This window comes from Crocodylus porosus, unplaced genomic scaffold, assembly GCF_001723895.1.
Source record: "Crocodylus porosus isolate Cpor-Errol unplaced genomic scaffold, CroPor_comp1, whole genome shotgun sequence".
NCBI classification, from domain to species: Eukaryota; Metazoa; Chordata; order Crocodylia; family Crocodylidae; genus Crocodylus; species Crocodylus porosus.
In genome coordinates, this window is record NW_017728913.1 from 23,879,414 (window position 1) to 23,901,945 (window position 22,532).

At 42.9% G+C, this 22,532-nt stretch overlaps 1 protein-coding gene across 1 annotated transcript in view; it reads right to left on the reverse strand.

The window, feature by feature from the left end:
• Nucleotides 1-2,784: 2,784 nt before the first annotated feature.
• MFAP3L (microfibrillar associated protein 3 like) overlaps nt 2,785-22,532 on the reverse strand; it is a 57,977-nt gene continuing 38,229 nt past the window's right edge. The window contains exons 3-4 of the mRNA XM_019534611.1: nt 15,365-15,769; nt 2,785-7,581 (exon numbers count right to left, since the gene is read on the reverse strand). Coding sequence (XP_019390156.1) covers nt 6,719-7,581; nt 15,365-15,686 — 1,185 coding nt within the window. The 5' untranslated portion in view covers nt 15,687-15,769 and the 3' untranslated portion in view covers nt 2,785-6,718. The remainder of the gene's footprint in view (nt 7,582-15,364; nt 15,770-22,532) is intronic.

Consider the following 22,532-nt stretch of genomic DNA (forward strand, 5'->3'; position numbering starts at 1 on the left):
AGGGGGGCAGGTGGCAGGGGCACAGGAAGACAGAAACAGGTGGGGCAGAGAGCAAGGGGACCACCTGACCACCCCCTCTTCCCTAGCCACTGCTTTCCTTGCGATAGCAGTGCAAGGGGGGTGGGATTCAAGACTCCCACCAATAATAAGATTCTATATCTGAAAAATGTATTTTCAAATATAGAATCTAATTATTGGCAGGGTTGTCTTATGTTGAAAGTCTTCTTATATTTGAGTAAATACAGTAATAGTTCAAAGGCTTCTATTCCCAAGGTGGAAGAAAGCTACAGAAAGGCATATTTGTGTGACAAATGTGCTTAATCTTAAAAATACTGTTTTTTTTATTTGAAGGGTAAGCAGGAGCTAAAAAGCAAATCTGCTAAATTTATAGGGGGATGGTTAAGATGTTTGAGTGTTGCTTTCCTTTGGTAGAGATGGAAATAAAAGAGTATTTTTCTGCTTATACAGTTTTCCTTTATTAGGTATGATATCATTACCCTGTTGATTTAATATTTTTTGCTTTGGAAAATATTTTTTATATTGTTTTAAAGACTGTAATTGGAATTAATCAATTTACTGCCTCATGCACGATGCACTGGATTTGTGGCTTCAGCTCTTGGCATAACAATATAGCTCAATATGAGTCCTGGAACCAGAGTTAAATATAATCCACAAGCACTAGAATCTTTTATAGCATGAAAGACAGTCCATTTATAAGACTGTGAAAGGCAAACCTAGGACAGCAATATTTTCTATAAAGTTGTCTTGACTTACGTAATGCTCAGTACACCTGCTAAAGCTCATTCACTATTTTGCCAGCAAAGCTATGTAGCATAGGCCAGGCTGTAGTGGGATAATAATACCAAATGTGATTCTAGTAGACAAAAACACTATGAATCGGCATTATGGTATTCTTTCTTTTGGGCTTGTTGTATGCTTGCAACTTTCTTACTTAATTTTATCCACACCCACATAAAATGTAGATTTCTACTGTCCAGCACTACAAAATATTTTTTTTTTCTGACTGGCCATCCTGTAAATAGTATGGGCGGGCTCAAGAACAACACTTCCATTTGCGTTCCTATCACTGCTTTCTCTCTGATCGTTGGTGGCCTGCTAGTTTGGCAGCAGCAGTGGCTTGGAGGGTTAAGTCTGCTAATGCCTTGAATACCCTTTGAGACTAATGGGAGAAAGTTACAGAGTGATGAACCTATGCTTCCTGTGGACCCCTTATCCCCTCCATATTTACAGTCACACAGACCTAAATAAGCAGAATAGGAATGAAAAAAGAGGATTATTTTGACTGTCTTCAGCTTCTGTTTCTTTCTGGTCCTCTGCAGCTGGCCACAGGCCACTGGATCAGAGTTTAGAAACAACTGCAACACTCTTGGAAGACTGAGGGAGTGTGCTATATAGAACAGAGTGGACATCAGAAGAAAATCTAATCTTAGGTAGAGATAATGTCAGATAGGGTGCATCTACACAAGACGCTGTGTCACTGTAGTGACAAGCTACAGCAACATAGCGTTAGCAGGCGCGACCTGTGATGCTGACGCTACTGCGCAGTAGTAATCAGTTACTGTGCAGTTGCTTGTTGCTACTGCGTAGTAGGGTTGGAAATGACTTGTGCGCTGCCAGGCAGTTAAATAAGCAGTACCGGCAGTTACTTCACAGTCATTTAGTACTTGCTAAAGCAAGTATGAAATGGCTGCACAGTAACAAGTATACAGTTAGGGGCACATGTAGATGCACCCAGCAAGAACAAACTTGAATTGCTAGAGTGCTAAGCTAGACTCGGTTTGGGTCCAAGTTCTGAATATCAACAACTACAACCCTTTCGCCACTGCTCCAGAAAGTAAAATTTCCCAGTTTACCTTTTTTTTTTTTTTTTGAAATGTCATCTTCTATGTTTCAACCATCTCTACTTACTTCCTTTTCCATAAGCATACGTCATAGTGAATAAACTAAGTGATAGGGGTAAGGCTATTATCAGGGTTCAAATTACACTTTGACTCTGGCAGGGTGTGGGGGGGCAGTCTACAAAAAAAATTGGGCGGCCCATCACGATGCCCTAATAGAATTGGAGACCCCTCCCCCCCGAGGTTATGATTTTCAAATCTTACAGGGGGGCTCTTGTCTCTTATGGGTGGTGGGGGGCTCAGCCTGCCACCCTTCACCCCCAGCCTCCCCCTGATTTGAACCCTGGCTATTATGTATGTAGGTGTGGATACTGGGAACATTGAATTGACTTATTTACGATCATTCAGTTGTGAGCTACAACGTGACTTAGATGTTCAGGTGTTAAATTCTATCTCATCTGCTTCAATTACAATGCAGTACTATGTGGACACGTCAACAAATATAGGGTCCACCATCAAGAGCAATATACCTGGTGAAAGGTCAGCCTGGCACAACCTGGGCCACCCATCCAAGTACAAATTTCAAGCAAAGATAAGTGTTCAGAATGTTAATTTTAGTAATGCACCCTTCTGTTTCATCTGGGGAATGAAGGACTATTGCATAGAGAATGGACCTTCTCTTTCCTCCTGGTGAATCTTCCAACCAGTTATATGCAAGTTAAAATTCTTTGCAAGCTCTTGTACTGGATAAACAGCAGTTCTAAAAGACGCTGTCCCAGATTATAGAACTATAGGCATTGTGTGCATCTTGAATGTTAGCAGACATTCAGTGGAAGACAAGGGACATTTCAGCTTTGAAACGGAATCACATCATACTTTTTTCTGAGCAATTACTATCATTCTGAGTGACCCAAAACTCAGCATACTCTGTGCAAATTCTTTATTGAAACAATGATCAATTTACAAGCTGGATCACGGTTTTTGCCACTTTAGCATAAATTTCTCTTTGTGGTTTGCAGCTGTGAATTATAAAATCTTAGAATTGTAGTTGTTAAAAATCAAAATACAGCAAAATTCTGCTTCTTAACAGAACACATTCATAGTTGTCTTTTTACATTTATTGTAACATAAAACAGAAAAAATCAGAGTTGCTGAAATATAACTTAACATTTACATTAGTGCAAGCATTTTCTTTGCATCTAAGAAGCTTTAAGCAGTCCCACAAAATATGACAGGTATCTAGGAGGCTAACGCTTTAAATAGTGCATTGCCAAGATTCTCTGGGTAGCAATTCAACCCTCTAAATCCAACACTATTAATACTTTAAAAAAAAAAAGATTACCCGGAATCAAGTTGTAAGTTACTTTAGCAAAGGTCAGGTGACCCTGGCTGTATATTACAGTACTTATGTGGTCAGTTCTTGACATACAGGGGTGACTTTAAAGTTACAAGTCAGTAAATTGATAAATATAGACTAAGAAGAAGGATGTGTGATGGGCAACCCTTAAAGTCAGTATCTGTCCACAATTAATCATTCATTATAACTTGTGGTTCTATAGTATCTTTAAGTATAAACTTCTATCTCTGATATCAGTAACTGTAGCTATTTGCTGATTTTTAAATAGGAATCACTTCAGAGTAGGTTTCTTCAAGACTGCTTATGTCAAAGGTAGGAAAAACATAAGCAGCAGTGTGAAAAAGGTGGGGATTCCTTACTGTAATGAATCAAAAACAAAAGTAGCAGTGCTTAATGAGAAGATGAGAAAAATATTAAAATTTTTCTGTTCACTATTTTTTTTGATGTCCATGCAAAACAGAAAAAATAAATGTAAGAAAATAAACCTGAGTCTGTGATGTCATGCCTGGTAGAAATGAAGTGGCAGTTCACTTTAAATATTTACAATGGTGCAATTATGTAAGATCACCAATAAGATGTTTCTAAAATTGCATTATGTGTTTAGGACTCCAAACATGTACATCTAGGCAGGGACTGTGTCTATTTTGACTGCTGTATGGCACCAAACAAACTACTGGTGCTTACTTAGCTAACAATAAGTAAAATAGCAACCTACAAAGCTATATGCTTAGGCCAAATAATAGGTAACTTATCACTCCTGTGCCTCTGAAGTCCTTTAGGTGCATGATGAAACCCATCAAGGACTCAAAAGACAATAATATAAATACTAGAAATATAATTATGACTCCAACAAAATAGTTACTCAGTGCCAATTTTTTCTTGCACCATTAAATATGTACTGCAGAAGAAGTGCCTATTGTGAAATGATGCAAAAATCAAACAGTTTAGTTTATTTGTATTACAAGCACAAAGCCTACACAGAAGGAGATGGAAAGTTTTTAGACCTTGTTTACCACATCAGTCTTGAATGCGTGCTTGAAAACATTAATAAATGTTATGCTTATAGGTATAATACAATAGATACAAAAAGATACTGAAGATTGAGCAATGTATATGAAAATAGAGATCAAATGTATAAAATAGAATTTTTTTTTAATAAACCTACATTTCCCTCATATAAAGTTCTGTCTCACTCTGGTTAGTTCTATGCTAAATTTTATCATGCTATTAGTTTCCGCAATTTTTTTTCCAGGTATACAAAGGAAAGAAAGTATTTAAACTGCAGTTACTGAATTAGCATCCAGTGGGTGAAATCCTAGCTCCATGGGAGGTCAAAGGCAAAACGTATTTGACTTTCATAGGGTTTGAAATTCATATTGTATGAATACCTGGTCCAGACGATATAGGTAAGAATAAGTTCACTATGCACTTTAAAGTCTGCTGTAAGCAGACTTATTTTATTGTGGTCCAGCCCTTTGGAAAATAAAGTGTAAACTTGCTTGAAGTTACAGAATTTGTTTAGAAATTCTCTTGAAATCTATGGAATTATTTATTAACAATATAAACCAGAATGCAGGCACTTTGATTGTAATGGGAACTGCATTCTGCTAGGCCTTTTATAAACACATGGTATGCCATAATCCCAGGCTGTCCAACTGGTGACCCACAGGCCGCATACAATCTACAGGCCTCTGCGGTTACCTCTCCCACTGCCGTGCTGCAGAATTTGAAAGGGGCAGGAATCCAGGGGAGCCTATTGAAGTTGGACAGGCCTGCCATGACCCCTACAATCTTGGGAAGTTTACAGTCTTGAAAGGTTAAATTTTCCCAAATATATAATAGCACTCTGTTGTGAAAGAAAGCACATTTACAACACTGTTCTTCCTTAGGAAAATTAAGCTGAAGAATAGGCAAGTCTATTTAAAATGCAAAACTATTTGTTATTAATTGTTACATAATTAGGAAAAAATCAAGATGCCTCTGTTGTGTAAGTAATTAAGGCAAATTAAGAGAAGTCAGTGCAAATTTCTACCCTTGCTTTTCAATGCGTCTCCTCTTTCTTTGCCAAAAGAAGTCTAAAAACAGAACAGAAAGGAAAAAGATGAGACCATTAAAGAAAGATGTACTTTGTAGTGAACAAATTACTAAGTATATTTCAATCTTGTGGGTCAGCATAACCCCTTTCTAGCTCACACATGTCTTTTTTTCTGTACAGTATGTTCTAGATTTGTTTCAATTCACTGCAATTCATTTTAAATTCAGTTTTTAAAAGGACTGTACTCTGGCAAAGTTCTGTTTTGCAAATGCAAATGTTTCCATTTAGATGTCAAATTACCTGAGTGGTAAGGGCAATTGAGACATCTGTATGCATCCTCAAACACTGGAATTCATTAAAAGAATTTGGCCTTGTATTAATTTATTTTTCCCACATAGACAACCTGGGTGATTCAATGCAGAGATTAGGATTTGTTTGCATATTTTACAATTGGTGGTGGGTGCAAGACTTAGCCATCTTGATGCATCTCTGTGGGTTTTAACAGGAACATATGCAGACAAAGTACAGACAGTGCTCAACTCTCTGTTCATTATTATTAATTTCTAATGGCTGCAACTGCAGTGACCTTATTTGCCCTCAGTTTCTTATACAGTGAATGTATTTGAGCTCCAGACCAAAGACAGGTTTTATTACCAAGTAAGCAGAATAGGATAACAAGATCTGCATATCCAAAAATCTCTTTCGGTATAAGCTTCTGAGAACGTGAACATATGGCTAAGTAAATGGGGGGAAAAAAAGCCAGAACTTCACACAACATTTTACTGTAGCTTTCTGGCAGAAATTAAGTGCTTCCCCTTCTGTATAAACAAAATTAATGTTTACTCTCTGTGTGAGTGAGCACTTGTTGGCATCTCCATTCTAAGGAGGAGGGAGAACTATTTCCCCGGGGTCTAAATGTAAATGGCTTGGTCTCAAATTAAGTGGACATATTTAATTTTCTTTAATAGCTTCCTCATTCACAACACAGCTCAGCAAAGATGTTTGGTAAAATGGGATCTGCTAGCATATTATTTGGCTAAGGAGTGCTGGCTCTTGGACAAGATCTCAAATTATGGGACCAGTTTCACAGAAATGCAACAGATAAAAAGGAGAAGGGAAGAGAAAAATGAAAATCAGCTTTCTGTTTAGTAAGTTCAAGTGTTTTACATTAAAACACTACAAATGACTTCCAGGGGTCACTATAGGTGACCCAACCTAGAAATAGCTGAGGTAAACACTTCTGAAAAAAAATCCTAAACCAAAGAGAGCAATTAATATTAATATAATAGCAATTACTCTGTCATAAATCATGGTAAACTTAACTCAAACTGAGAAGAAAGTGCCAAATAATCCACATACATGCTTTTACAATGATAGTCTCCAGGTAAGGCTTAGCGGCAGGTACAATATCTATTTTTAAAGACGCACCTGATTTTTCTTGCTATGCATAGATTTGCAGGGTAACTATCATACATGGCTTTCATAAATAATACAGGTATTTTTGTCAGTTGCCAATACTGTCTCATTAGAGTCGAATTCAGTAGCAGGGTCAGGAAGGAGGTCTGTAGGAGTTGCTGGTATTTGAGGAATCTCTTCTTCCTTAGTTTCTATCTGCACGCTGTCTTGTGACTGGCCATCTATACAGTCCTTTTTGGACAAAGGGTGAACTGACACTTTTATCGCTATCTGCTGTGGTGGTTCATGCAGCGATGATGCATCCGAGTCAGCTGTGGGAGAGTCACTGCGCTTCAGAGCATTAGGAAGCATGTATACCTCATCTCCTACAGTGGTCTCCTGGCCTTCTGCTGTTTGCCGTACGAAGTTCTGTCCCTGCTCCTCCAAGCCCACCACCTCCATGATCTCTTCCATTATTGTCCTGCAGTTCATGATGAGAGGAGGCAGAGGAACGCTCCGGGCAAGCTCCTCAATGTAGCGAGCAAATTCCATAGTCTTGAACTGAGTTACTTTGGCAAGTTCAAGAGTTTTGGCTGAAGTTATGATTGGGATACGCTTAGCAATCTCAAAGGCTTTTTGGAGTTTTTCTGCTCCTTCCGTTCTGAAGAACTCATTGATAGCTTTCTCTGTTTTCTTCAAGTGGCTGCTCATCATACACAGCCTGGTAATATTCAAGATCATAACGATGGTAAAAGCTACAAGGCAGACAATCATGTAATAGATCCCCATATCTCCAGAGGTAAAGATGACCCTCAGAGTCACAGTGTTGTTCACACTGCCATAGATATTAGAAGCAACACATGTGTATTTGCCTCTGTCTTCAAAAGATACCCTGGTAATGTTCAGTAGCCCACTGTCAAGAAACCACCATTTTCCTGAGGAAAGGATATAGAAGAATTTGATCAAAAACAATACTTGTTTATGTTGCTACCATAAAATTTTAATCATCAACTTTATCATATACCTCCATGTTTTAGGAAAAAAAGCTTAGCTTTCTTTGGGATTCCACCACAGTACAATTTGGGGTACTGTCAAGGTCAACAGTGACATAATCTCTGAAGTCAGATCTTGTTCTAAAAATGTCTCATCACCCACAATAAATTATAGTTTATATCTATCATAGCAAGGTAACCCACAATAAATTATAGTTTATATCTTGTGTAGCAAGGTAAATTATAAGCCTAATTTTGCAGAGAGCATCTTGACCATAGTGTATACCTCCTAAACTGCTGAATTTAAGGAACAATAGGAGTGAGAGAGAACAAAGTTCTTTTAGGACTCACTAACAATGCTGTATTTCCTACAATAAGTTGTCTAGTATTTTGTAATAGTATCGTATATGGTTTTGGTTACAACACACCAAAAAGCCTGCCATGCATCTTACAGTGTAAATATATGTTGTTCCTGCCCCAAGCTTAATACATTTTAAAACATGATTTGAAAAAGGAAGTAATGAGATAGGGGTCTCATAGGTGAGAAAAGAAGAGGCCACAACAATAGGATCATGCTTTTGCTCATTAAAGACTTATGCACATCATGGGAGACCTGTTGTCTTTATGTATGAGGAAACTGTTCTGGAAGAACTTTCACGGAGATACACAATACTATTAATACCTTAGATGATTATATTTTACTGAAAGTTAAAGTACACATTTTTTGTTAGATGGCCCTAGTGTGGTTTGTTAAGTGCACAGACATACCCTCTGTACTGAAAAAATGTAGGCACATGCCTGCAGTGGCTCAGGCTAGAAGCCAAGGGGTGCTACAGCAACCCACCCTTCCCTTCCACAGTGCTGAGCTGAGGGGGGTGTGGCCAGGCCCTGGTAGGATTAGGCAGGGGTCCCCCTCCTCACTGGTCAGTGAGAAAGCCACCAGGGATTTACATAGCATTTACTTATGCAGCAGGGAGTTACACAGGGAGCAGTTATCAACCCATCAGCAAAACAAAAATCTCTCTCATTAGTTCAAGCTCTTCTTCAACAACTTTTTCTAAGAAGGGACATTACCAGCTACCTATTGATTAGCTCCAAAAAGTCCTAAACTGACACAGTCCTGTCTGCCTTTGTTCTGTCTCCCACAGCACGGACCACAGCCAGCACATGGTGTACTAGCTAATGCTGACAGGTGTCTGTGTAAGGCAGAGGGAACAGGGGAATCCCTGATTCAGCAGGAAGTGGGGAGGGGGAGGGCAGGAGTAGGAGAAAGCCAGGCAGACACTGCTGTACCTACAGTCTCTGCCAGAGCTGCAGCCAGGGAACAGAGGGGAGGGGCCAGTCCAGCTCTCTAGAGCAGAGTGCCCTGCCCAACCCAGACAGTTGCTGGAATGCTGGGAGACTCTAATTTCACTTAAACTAGGAAGGGGTCTGGGACAGACATTGAATAAACCAGTTTGACCCAAATCAGTTAAATCTGATACTACATTCAACCACATTTATCTCGTACTGGTTTTAGCTATTTTCAAACCAGTTTATATGCACTAAACATCTGTTCTGTTAGAGGTTTAAACCAGTTTCTGACCTAATTTTGTAGGACAAATGCTTTCTTCTTGGACAAATGTTATGATTGTAGCCAGACAGTAGCCAGACAAGTTGAGTCTGACTCCCTGAATTTCAAATGAAGACCCTCCACATAAAACAACACATAAGCAGGGAAGGAAATCAGGGTCTGTGATTAAAGGATAAAGCAACACAAACTGTATGCAGTGGCTGTGAAGTGGTAGCTCCTGTACTACAACCTCACCTTCTGCTGCAGATTGATACATATATGCATTTAATTCTCTCCTCTATTTCGTCCTCTTTGGAGGGACATTTTTGTTTTGTAAAGATTATTTTATTTCTAAGAATTTTTTTGGGTAGTTTGAAATTCATTAGACAAACTGCCTTCAGTTTATGAAACTGAGAATAAATTGGGAGCTTTCAGTTTTTGGATTAGAATAATTTTCAAAAACCTTACTAACTAACTTGTTTTATACCCAGTGAAAATCAACTCCTGATTACTTTTGCCATTATATAGGCAAAGTTTAGATTTAAATTCCAGTTCCATAACTAAGTTGCATTTTAAGTGACTATCTTTAAACAACTATTTCAAGGCTAGGAAGATATTTATGCCCTGTGACCCTTAACTTTTGAGGGATTTTAATTCTTTAGTTGTTTTTCCACAACAGTATAAAGTTCTGTAATTTTCTAATGGAGTTATACCATCAAAAAGCTCTTGATTCTATTTTCATTGTATGAAAGCGTAAATCTTTGAAAGATTTTTAGTGTTTGTAGGTATAATTTTGTCCATACTATTATGGAAGATACAAATTCTATAATGATGGCCCTACAGCTGCAATTTTCTACTCGCAGTATAAAATACAGTACAGCAGAATACACAAGGAATGTATATACTAAAGTACAGTTATGATCACAACTAATATAAGTCAATACTAGATTACAGAGACAAAGTTATCACTTATAAGAAACAAGGAAATGTACAGTTAATGCTTCTTTTAGGTAACTTCAGTATTTTGGTAAACCAGCTATTACAGTATGCCACCTCAGTGTAAATTATAAGTTCAACATGACGAAGGAAAGGGCTGTAAGTTTTCTGTGTGACTATGTATAATTATTTAGGCTGGCATGTACAGCTGTATGAGTACATCTCAAACCCACCATGGCTGTATGCAGATGTATGTTTCTACTGGAAAAAATTTAGTCCAGTAGAAAAATTGCCCAGGAGCTTGCCTGTGGCTGGAGAGTTTCACAGGCAAGCTCTCCAGCTAGGGGGTACTAGAGGGCTGCCCCTTGGGCCACCCTTGCCCTTATGGAGCCCGTTAGTTGACAGCCTGCTCTCCTCCCTGCCTGGGCAGGGGGCAAGATGTCAAGTGGAGTTGACTCCTGCTGAAAAGGTAGGGCCCCAGCCCCAGGAGAATATCCCCATGTTCCACCACTCAGCTGATTGGCAGGAAGGGGGCATTCTCCTATGGTGGGAACCCTCCAGGCTGCTCTAGGGGTGCAGGGAGAAGGTGGGGAGAAATCTGCCACTGGAGCAAGGCTCCCTGCCTCACTCTGTACTTCTCCAGGCTGACCTAGAGCAACGTGGGGTAAGGCAGGGGGCATTTCATGATGGTGGCAAGGCCTCTGAGCCTTGCTGCTGTGACACAGCAGCTTGTGTCACTCTGTTCTGCTTGGAGTTAGCTGGGCAGTGTGGGCAGCAAGGAGAAGCACACCAGGTGGGACTCGGAGCAGCTGGGAGAGTTTCTCCCAGGAGAATGAATGTCCGCACACTTTCACCTGTCTTAATTTGTCCAGGGACCAGGAGGAGTAGATTTACTGGGAGTGTAGAGAAGGCATGAGGGAAACTTCTCCTGCCCTTCCCACAGACAGAGGGGAGGGATAGAGCAGCTGCTGGGGTCCCTCATCTGGGGAAAGAGTCAAGGGCTTTGCCTAATTGCTCCCCTCCCAGACTGCTGCTGCTTCCTGCCTCTTTTTCAAACTGGACACTGAGGAAGGGGCTTGGGGGGCTTTCCCCAGAGCTCCACCTGCTTTGCTCTATGCCTGGATACCAGAGATCTGAATAGTTACCCCCCAAAGTATGGCCTTTGACTTCTTCCTTATTTGAGCCCAGGAGGTTCTTCCTCCATGGTACCTGGGAATCACAAGGGAAAAGAGTGAAAGCAAAGAAGAGATTGGGTTCCTGCTTTCATTTCTGGTACTCAGACCTGGTTTTGCTTACAGCAACTCCAAACTTCAATTTTTGGGAAAGGCCTGCTCAGTCCTTTGGCATTAAGTGTGTCTTTACACGTGCTGCAGGGCTCGAGGGGGGCTCTCAAAGAGGTTTGATTAATTAGAGCACCCGCAGCACCTCCTTATTCAGCGTTCTGTGCTTTAAAATGGTGGCAGGGATGCTTTAACTTTGTTTGATGAACTTTAGTTTGTAACAGGGAGCCTGTCCTGGGCTGATCTCACTGGGGCCCACCTCCCTGTTTCTGGGCTAACTGCCCGCCTTCTCGCCCACCACGCCTTGTTGGTTCATTGATGTAGTTCATTGATGTAATTAAGCGGGAGGCTACCCATTTTGTTTTGCCCCATTGCCAGGGAGCACTATCTGCGGTTCTGTTCCTCCCCTGTGCCATGGCCCAAGCCTCACAGATGGCATCCAGATGTTCTCAACAGTCACCAGCCCCACACTGGGCCCCAGACTTCTCTGATCAGGACCCCTTTAAGATCCTTCCATTCTGGTGGCCTAATCCTCCTTCATCCTGGGCAGCATAGTTCCCTGCACTGCTCCCCCTTACAGGTGTGGTCCCCCCAGGACCTTTGGCTACTAGCCCCGACCCACTTCCAGGCCAGTCGGAACCCCAGGCCCTCAGCTCTTGGGTGTTCCTCGCAGTGGGCCCCTGACTCTTTGACCCTTCCAGTCCTGGCCCTGGCGTTGGCTAGTCAGGGGATGTCCAGACAGGTGCGAGTCTATGGCTCCACTCTCTCCCTCTGGGGTTCCACCTTTCAGACCCTACAAAGTGCGGAACTCACCCAGCTGTGGGGGCTAGGGGTTAAGGTGCCTCAATGTGCCTTTCACTGGGGTGGTAACTGGCCTGGCATTTCCTGGGGGCTCCCGCGCCACTGGGAGTCCCACCAGGCCACCCACTCCTGGCAGGGTGCAGTTTTAGATCGTACCCAGGACCAGGAGCCTCCTGACCATTCCCTACAGCTCTTCCCTTACCTCCAGATGATACCAGCAGCCCTGCAGCCAGACAATGTTGTTGCCTGGCCTCCAGCAGCAAAACTGCCCTGTTTATATGGGCAGCTCTAGGTTCAAAATGGCTGCCTTCATCAGGCACCTGGCATCTGCCAGCTCCAGACCCTTTTAAGTGGCAGGCACAAACATTGCCCTGCCACACACCCCCACTGCCATTTTGAAGCACAGGCTATCTGAATATACAGATGGAGAGGCTGCTGGAGCTTGCTAATTATCATGCTTCAGCAGACTTGATTAATTAAGTCTGCTCTGATGCGCTGTAATCACAGGACTTTGGAGCAGCGTCCCTACATGTCTACAGGCACCCTAAGATTCTTCAGGGAATCTAGCTTCCAAGCTCATCAGTATTTAATGAGCAAGCACAAGCTGAGTGTGTCTACATGACACATTTACTGCAGAGCTAATAAACTCTGAAGTAAATGTCTCATGTTTACATGTGCAGTGCTATTAGGCAGGAGTAAACTGCCTAATAATTAACTCTGCAGCAGGTTAGTACTTGTAAATACTATTCTGCTGTGGAGTTTTTTTACTCTGTAGCAGTGCATATGTAGATGCTCAGCCAGCTGGCTGGGGCAAAAGGGTTCTTCAGTGAGGGGGCTCCCAGCTGGAACACCCTCATGCTCCAACCAGTCTGAGGCAGAAATTTTGAATGGAAAATTTCAGCCCAAACAGTTCAATTTTCAGAAAGGTTACATGAAACTACATTGTTACAATGAAAAATGTCAGCAAGTTTAAGAGAGTACTATTGGCCCCACTATGATAGAGTAAGATGCAATGTATTGGTATTGCTAAATTCTTTAATCAGTAGGTCCTTATTCATTGTAAAATAACAAAACAACGTGCTGATACAGCCTTAGTGCAGCTGTTACCAGTGACATAATGGCATTCATATTGTGACTCACTGAGTAGTTTTGTGCCAAAGGATTCTGGCTGAGAATACAAGCCTAATGAGACAACAATTAGACATGGGTAAAAGGAAGGTACCAGTGCTGATTCTCAGGTTATTTTTGCACTAGATAAACTGGAAAGTTATCCAAAGATCTTCAAAGATCTCAGTCACTGGGGGCAAAATTCATGGAACAGCAAAGCACCCACACAAAGCCCTTTGGACTAGGGACAGACATTCAAAAAGCCTGAGCCTATATGGATTCAATCTGTGCAGGGTAGTCTAACCTGGCTAGACTGAACCAGTTTGCATAGACATCCCAGACATGCAGGCACATACCTGCAGTGGCTCAGGAGAGAAGCCAAGGGCACTAGAGCAGCCCTCCCATCCCTTCCACAGAACTGAGCTGAGGAGGGGCATGGCCAGGTGCTGGCAGGACACTCTGATTGGGCAAACTGATAACACCTCATTAAGAAAACAACAGAGAGACATTACCAGCTACCTGTTGATTCTGCCTGTGATTTAGCACAGAGTGTAGCCAGTATGTGGTCTTCTAACTTAATACATAGACACCTCCTCAGCAAGGCAGAGGGGATGGGGGGAATTCCTGCTTAGCAGGGAGTGGTGAGGGGGAGAGAGCAGGGGAGCAGCCCTCAGTCTCTGCCGGAGATCCAGCCAGGGAGCACAGGGGAGGGGAGCACAGGGAGCACTGCTGAGGAGCAGAGAGCCCTGCCCAGCCCAGGAGCATGCTGGGATGCTGGGGGTGTCTGTTTTATCTTAAACCAGCGGTAGGTCTGGGACAGACATTACATAAACCAGCTTGAGCCAAATCAGTTAAGTCTGATATTACAGTCAACCAGGTTTATTGCAAACCAGTCATTTTCAAACTGGTTTATGTGCACTGAACATCTGTTCTGTTACAGGTTTAAACCAGTTTCTGATCACTTAAACCAGTTTATTTGTAATGTCTGTCCCTAGCCTTGAAGTATTTAAGTTCTATTTAAGATGCATTCAGGCTTTAAGCAGATCCTCTACAGCAGTATGAATTTAATTCTGTATTACTTTGAATTTCCAGTTATATGAATATTCTATAATGGAGTGCTACATCCCCACAGATGATTTATCTCGTTTTCCAGTTTGGTACCAAATCATGTAGATTCCACATAAAGTCTATTTTTTACCTGTTCTAAATTCTATGTGACCCTCGCCCTGTGATTGCCTATGCCACTGTACAGAACTTTGGCTGCTGTATTAAAAGGCCTGGGGGAGGAAATAACCACGCTAGGAGAAAGAATACATTTCTTATTGGATAAATATGCTAGGGAGGCTAAAGCTGAAGTAATATAATGCCTTAATCGTCACGATTGGGGAGTTGAAAGAGCTCTACTATAAAAATCTCAGAGCCTCAGTTACAACACACTCCCATATCTCCTATTGATTATGTGCATTTAATAGTTCAGTCTGTTCCTTTCTGTACTAACACACAGAAAATGGCTGGCTACTTTTGGAAAACCTAATTTAAAAAAAACCAAGTAAACAACTTACAAATATCCAGTTCTACAGAAAGTCATTACCGAAACATACTGTGGTACAGATAGCTGGGTCAATCATTATCTCATCATGCCACAGTTCTCTATCGGGTCATCTATTAATAAGACAAGCCACCCTGCATTTAATATGAAAAAGACTTACTTGACTATATTGTGTTCAAAGCGAACAGAGTGAAAACTTTATAAAAGAACTAAGGGCATCTATACACATGCTCTGGGGTGGGGGGCATTCTAATTAGAGTGGCTCTTGGAAAAACTACTGGTTTAATTGTTTCTCTCAAGGTTGTAAAATAAATGCATTTACAACTGCCACGATCCCAGGAGACTGACTCCTTTCAGTCCCCGCTTGTAACTGTTTATAAGAAAAGAGTACAATAAAGTTATTAAAATTCATGTATATGGACTTAGTCCTCTATAAACAAGGTATTAGCTTTAACATTCTTGTTTGGGTACAATAAATTACTCAAAATATTAAAACCTTACTATTTTTCTCTTCCTCCTTCAGCAAACGGCCATTGGAATTGTACCATTTGTAATGAGGACCAGGGTTGCCTAGGACATTGCAGTCTAGCAAGGCACTACTCCCTTCTTTCACTATAATATGATCGATTCTGGAGATGACCACAGGCACAGATCCCAAGTTCATGTCAGTGCGATTTAAAGTGCTATTAGTCACATCCTCAGCAGTTGTCAAAACTGTTAATAAGATAAAAAGAAGTATGGTAGGCAAAAAGTTGTGGCCGTTCAGTAGTATGGTCATTCTTCTCCAGTAGGCTGCCAGCAGGGAGTTGGGGTAAGGAGTCATCTGTTGAGTTCAGCCCTTTGAGCTGTGCAAGTCAGAGGAAGGTTTTGCTGTGATCCATGAAGTTTTACAGCTAAGAAAAAATCCTATAAAATAAATAAATGGGAAAAAATGAGACATTGTATAAACATTTTATTAAATATGTTCCTTTAATATAATGACACACTCATTAATGTATTTCACAATCATCACTTCAGTGTCTTTCCTAATATCTATGTTATCACCAGGGATCCTGGTTTTCTCTGATTAAAAATTGCAATTTTTCTTATAAAAACATAGCAAATTCTCCGATTTAAAACCCCAAACCCACAATTAACATGCTACACACACACACAAATAAAATACACAAATATATACACGCACATATAAAATATACAATACACACATATATCCTACACATACGTATACACATATGTATACACACACATATATACATACATATAAATAAAGTCAACCGAACACATTTTATTGATATATTTGCAATTTTGAAGCAATTTGGAAGCCTTCCAGTGCCTCAATCAGTATAATAAAATAAATTCTAAATACTTATAAATTTTGGTATTCGATTTTGGGGTTTTTATCATGGAAAATCAGAAATCCTCTGCTCCCTTATCTCACAGAACCCAGATCTAGGCCTCTCACGCCCAAGCCACAGTCCCCTGGCCCTGCTGGTGCCCCTCACTGCCATGGCCCCCTGCCCAAGCCCTGCTGGTGCCCCTCGTCTCCCACATACAGCCCCCTGCCCCCCTCAGCCCTGATGGAGGGGGGCCCCCAGCTGCAAGGGCTACAGAGCCAGGGACCCAGGTCCACAGCCCTCTGCCACCAGGAGCTGGCAGCTGCTGCAGTGTACTGGAGCGTGGAGCCTAGCTCCCCTCCACTTGTGGGCAGCACAGCTGAAGCAGAGCCCATGGAGAGTGCTGGGTGTGGGCTGCCTGCTGCAGGCTTGGGCCAGGAGGGGCCACCTCCCTGCCACTGCATACACTCCTGTGGGGGCAGGACCCATGCCCTCCAGATCTGTGTGCAAGGTGAGGGCGGGTATGGGTGCAGGCTCCCTGCCCCACTGCCCTCCCCGAGGACCTCTGCAGCTCAGTGGGTGGGACCTGGGATGGCAAGGCGGAGCAGGGTGGGCAGGGAAGCTCCTTGCTGCTGTGAACCCTGTGCCACCCTGGTAAAGTGCTCGCTGCCCACTCTGCAACAGTGAAGGGCACAATCCCACACCACTGCCCCTGCTGCTGGTGGGCAGGCTGGGGGCACTTCATCAGGGTGACATGAGGCTTGCAGCAGCAAGGAGCTTGTCCACCCAGCCCCACTCTGCCCTACCCTACCATGCTGGGTCGCACCTGCTGGACTGTGGAGCCCCAGGGGGAGGGCAGCAGGGCAGGGAGCCCAAGTCCACAGCCTGCACCCACCTTGTGCACAGATATGGGGGCATGTGCCCAGCATACTCGCCCAGGAGGACAGAGCAGCGGGGAGCTGGTCCTATCCCCCACCAAGCCACCCGTGGCCCCACTGCACTCCCTGCTGGCGCCCTGCAGCCATGCATTCTGGCCTCAGGCCCCAAGCTCCATGCACTGCCTGGCTAGGCAGCAGCCCCAGCTCCAGCCCTAGCCCTGCCTAACTCCCGCCCACCTTCCCGCCCTCCTTCCCTATGGGGCCTCACACTTTGCTTCCCTCTGCCCCCTGGACTTACCTGTGGGAGCTGCTCTCCAGGCTGCCTGGCAGCCATGTGCATATGCATGCACTTCTGCCCCACCACCTATGCCAGCCTGTAGAGAGCTCTTTGCAAAAGCAGAGAATCCGCATGGTTCTCTCTTAAATTGAAAAATCCACATTTTTCTCAGGTAAAAGGGAAATCCACATTTTTTCCAGTTTCTATGGGAATCCAAAAACCTGGATCCCTGGTTATCATAGTCCCCATTCTTACTAGAGAAAGATGCACATGTTTTTCAGACAATAATGTTGTCCCAAATGACAGGCATGGGAGAAACCCAGGCACTTAGAAGCAATTTTGCTCTAGAAGCAGTTACAAGTTTATTCTAAAAATTCTACTTATAATTTTTCCCCCACATATAGACTGTCAAAATGGAAAAGAAAAGGCCTGTCCTACCTTCTGCACAAGAAGTTCTGCTGCAAGTAAGGAATATTCAGGTAAGGACTGCTGGAGTTGGTGTTTAGGTTCTTAAATATGTGACTGCCCAAATGCTATAGCAACACAGGTGAGATATCATTCATTTTTCTGAACTCAATTCAAGGTGTTAAGCTCTGCAGGAACAATGGAATTTGCTCAAGCTGGAAGAACATAGTTAAAGAAGAGTACCTAATACTTTATAAATACATTAACTTAAATTTTTATAGCAACCAAATCTAAAAGGCAAAAGAAGAGCAATTGGAATGTAATTATGTCTAGAATGTAATTGGCAGACTGGTTTTGGCTGTGTAACATTAAGAGTGCATCTACACCCTCAAACAACTGCGTTTGGGGCAATACAGTAAAGCAGGGCACACTTGCACTGTGCATACTACACCCTACATGGATGCAAAGTAGCACCTTAGAGTGGTCCTGGCCATGAGCCAGAAAATACTGCAGACGGAATTTCACCAGCACATGCCAAGCACTGCTCTGTGGTAGCCATATCATATTCATTTCAGGTCACTGCCAATAAAGCTACTTAGGTGTGGCTGCTGTCACAGGAAGAAAGAGGGCATGCTGTGTCTCACCATGGTCCTTCTCAGCACACTTGGCAATGTAGACATGACCTGAGTGTTTGGGGTAGAGTATTTGTGACAAGTCTTATTAGAGTTTCCTTAACTAACCACCCTGCCTACTCCTTAAGTTCTGTCTTATAAAAGTGACCACAGTTTGGATGTTAAGGGTAAGACTTAAAAGAACACCGACTACTGGCCTCATTATACTCCTGCAGAAAGCGATGGAAGTTTTATTGTTGACTGACGGGAACCAGAGTTAGTTCAAGCTAAGCATTTTTGAAAATCCCATTCATAATATAGTGCGAGGAACCCAATTTATGCTAAATCTAATGATGTCTAATGATAGTATTTTACTGATAGGTTTCATTCTGCCACTCATTCAGCTCAAGTTACTTAGCAGAAATAAACTGTTATATTTGGCATCTCACTATAAACATGTAGGGTGCCCCCCGAAAAAAAAACAAAACAAAAACAAAACAACCTTAAACTGCACTTTAGTGGAGGAGGCAGCATGTTAGTTAGACTCGGGTCCAAAACGTCCGTATACATTGGGCACTTCGGCAGGACTTTTGGGGACTTTTCGGCAGAAAGCCCCGCTGAAGCACATGATTTATACAGACATTGAGTAAGCTGGGTCCAACTAATGCAGTGCCTCTTTTGCGTGTGCGCTGGGCTTAGTGCAATGGTACACCAAGTTTAAAGTATAGCATCTTTTTTGTTTTTGTTTTCTTGTTGTTTTTTTTAAACAGCTGTAGGCAGCCTTAATGACGCCCCCCTCTACAACCCCCCCCCCAAAAAAATCAACATTTTCCCTTGCAAAGTAGTTTAATTTTATTTAAGGATTTTGGTTACCAATAGAACACACTGTGGCTTTTTATTCATCTAAGTGTGGAAAAATGACTCTTGGCAAGACTAGTCACTTCCATATATTAAAAGGAGCAATAGAAGTTGAAAAGGGCCTCTTTACTGAGTTCTAAACTGAATGAATACACATCATTGTCTTCCACTGGCAATATTCAACTTAGTTCTTTTTGATTCCCTGCAACACAGAACAATTTACTCCATTACATACACATGGGCATTACTGTTCTTAAAAGAGCAAAACATTTCCATTTGTTTACCAGGAAGGACCATTGTTATAGACTCCAAACAACATTTTTGAAAGGCTATGTGCGCTTGTCAACACTTTAGAATTTGCAGCTTTTTTCATGTTTTGATCATAATCAAAATTTGAAGAATGTCCAATTTGAAGAGCCACAACAAAGATGTCATTTGTCTTTTAAAATCAAATACAGCCATCTCTAGTGGTGAGCACAAAAAGAAAACAATGAATGAGAAGCTCAGAATTATATTTTCTATTCTTCTACTGGCCTTGGGCAGGTCATGAGCAATTAAATGACTTGTGTTTGCTGCTGTCAGAGAGAGAGAGATCAGACCCCTCAAGGTACTTAAGTGGAAGTTAGGGATTTATATGATTAAACCAAATCACTTCTGAGCATGGATAGAAGCCTTAATAAGAGTGCATAAGGTTTTTCGCAGTAGAAAATGGAGGTGCTGCAGCCACAGGAGCAGAGCCAGTTTGGAATCCTCTATGGAACCCAGGCACCTAGATTCCATGCAAGTTCAGCTTAAGAGGACCAATGTGGATACACTTATGGCCTTAGGATCTTTTAAAGTGTTTAAACATCACATGGAATCCCTTTCTGAGACAAACTGTCTGTTTTCTTATGGACCTGAGCACTCATACTCCCAAAAAAAGGCATGTTGAACGGTTGGCTCTCCACACCTCTGAAGATAGGGCTCTAGTCTCTCATGTTGGACACCAACATACCAAAAACTCTCTCACAATTTCTGTTTCTAAAACTCGTTAAATACCTACCTAAATTATACTATCTTTAACTTATTCTTTTCCTTTCATTCTGAACACATGCTTGCTAAGTTGTTTTTATTACCTTTGCCCTGAGCAAGCCAACAGAACGCACATGTACAGGAATTGAGAAACCTGCAGCATTAAAGTGGTTCTGTAGAATTTTCTCGTTTCTAGAACGGGAACGTTCATGCTAATGAATGAAGAGCTGTGCTATCTCCTCACAGCGTCGCGGAAGAAATATAAAAAGCAGTAAGCCTGGACTTGCTCCCCCTTTTCCTGCCTGTTGTTTTTAAATAATTTTATTCCTTTATAGTTAGTACCCACGCCCGGGACCGTGCACCTCTTCCGCTCCCCTTGGCCGGCCCTCGCCCCACCCGAGGGTGCGGCAGGGGTGACGGCGATCGGACGGGGGGTTTGGAGGGACGGGCCGGGCAACGAGACGACGGAGGCGAGGGAGCCGCAGCCCACGGGCACCGAAAGTGTTACGTGCCATTATAGGCTGTCTTCATTTTATAATGCTTTCAATTAACCTCTTGGAAAAAAACGGGGGAAAGAGAGACAATGTAGCATTAGTCCTCCACTGTCACTATCAAAGCGCATGTAGAAACAACATGCTAAGTTACCATAATTATCTACTCTATTAGGTATTTCTTCCTTGCTAAAGTTAATGCTGACTTTTCAGACCTAACACTTTTCCTTCAGAAGGGATGGTCTGATCAAGAAGGAGAAGAGACAATGCTACCATGGCTTCCTGAAGAGACAACCTAACTGCTGAGAAAGTAGTATGAGAGGGCTGGCCCTCTACATAAATACTCAGACCATGTGGTAGGAATGCCAGCTTCAAGTCCCCATCTGCTCAGCTACTTGAAGTTTCCAATTTTTTGCCCAATTTTGCCACTCTTGTGGCGTTCTTGTTGAAGTGTGCAGACATGTTGCAAAAATACAGTCTTTACAATGAACCTTACAGAAAAACATAGTGTCTACTTGGGCTGTGCAAAATGGCACCATCCTGTCTTGACTTGCATTTCGATGTTTCAATGGAACAGCATTTTGTTTCAACTTGAAACCGCTGTTCCATTTCATTTTGTTGAAACAGTTTCACTGTTTCAACGTTTCGCTCGTAGCCTATAACGGGGAAGCTCGAAACAGCCTATAATGTTGTCCTTTCTGGCCTAATGTGGATGAAACTTGCAGGAATGGTAGCCCCTTCTGAGGGCATGAAGCCTGCCAAATTTCAAGGAAATAGGTTCAGGGGGTTCAGGGAAAATGGACCTCAGATTCTTGAAAGCAAAACTTGTCACATGTACTGTAAAAGCTGCCTTAACCGGCATCTTACAAGCTGGCATGCTCTATTAACCAGCGTGCCGGCTTGCAAGGTAAAAGTGAAACTGGAAGTGCCCACTGTGGCACTTCCAGTTTTGCCAAGCCCCCATGGCCCAGAGCCAAGCAGCCTGCACTGCCAAGCCCCATGGCCCGGGGCATAGCAGGCTATGCGGTGCCCACCTCCTTGTCCCTCGGGGCCTGTGGGGCCCACGGGAGGGTTGGCAATGCAGCAGGAGAGGCGGAGATATGGTGGGAGGGGCAGCGATGCCCCAGATGTGGCAGGAGAAGTGGCCCCATATTTTGTTATCCATTATCAATTTTCTTATCCATTATCAATTAACTGGCATATTTTGTTATCCAGCATCCCCCATTCCCCATCGGTGTCAGATAACAAAGCTTTTGCTGTATGTGTTAAGCCACAGCAGAGTCAAAACTGCAGGCATACTAGCCCCTGCTGAGGCCACAAAGCCTGCCAAGTTTCAAGGAGATAGGTGCAGAGGTTTTGGAGAAATTGCGCCTCAATCTGCGGACAAGCAAAACTCGTGACATGGGTGACACTGTGTGTGTTCAGGCGCAGCAGGGTGAAAGCTGCAGGCATGCTAGCCCCTGCTGAGGCCACAAAGCCTGCCAGCTGTCAAGGAGATAGGTGCAGACTCCCCCTGCACCTCTGGCTGTTAACAGGCAAAACTCATGACATGGGTGCTGTGTCTGTCTTGGGGCACCCGGGGGGCCAGGGTGGGGACGGAAAGTACTGCAGGCCTGGCTGCTAGGCCCTGCTGTGGCCATGAAGCCTGCCAGCTGTGTCTGTCTTAGGGCACAGAACAAACTACTGCAGGCCTGCCAGGCCCTGCTGAGGCCACAAAGCCTGCCAGCTGTCAAGGATATAGGTGCAGGGGGGTTCTGGGGCCCTGCACCTCTGGCTGCTAACAGGCAAAACTTGTGACATGGGT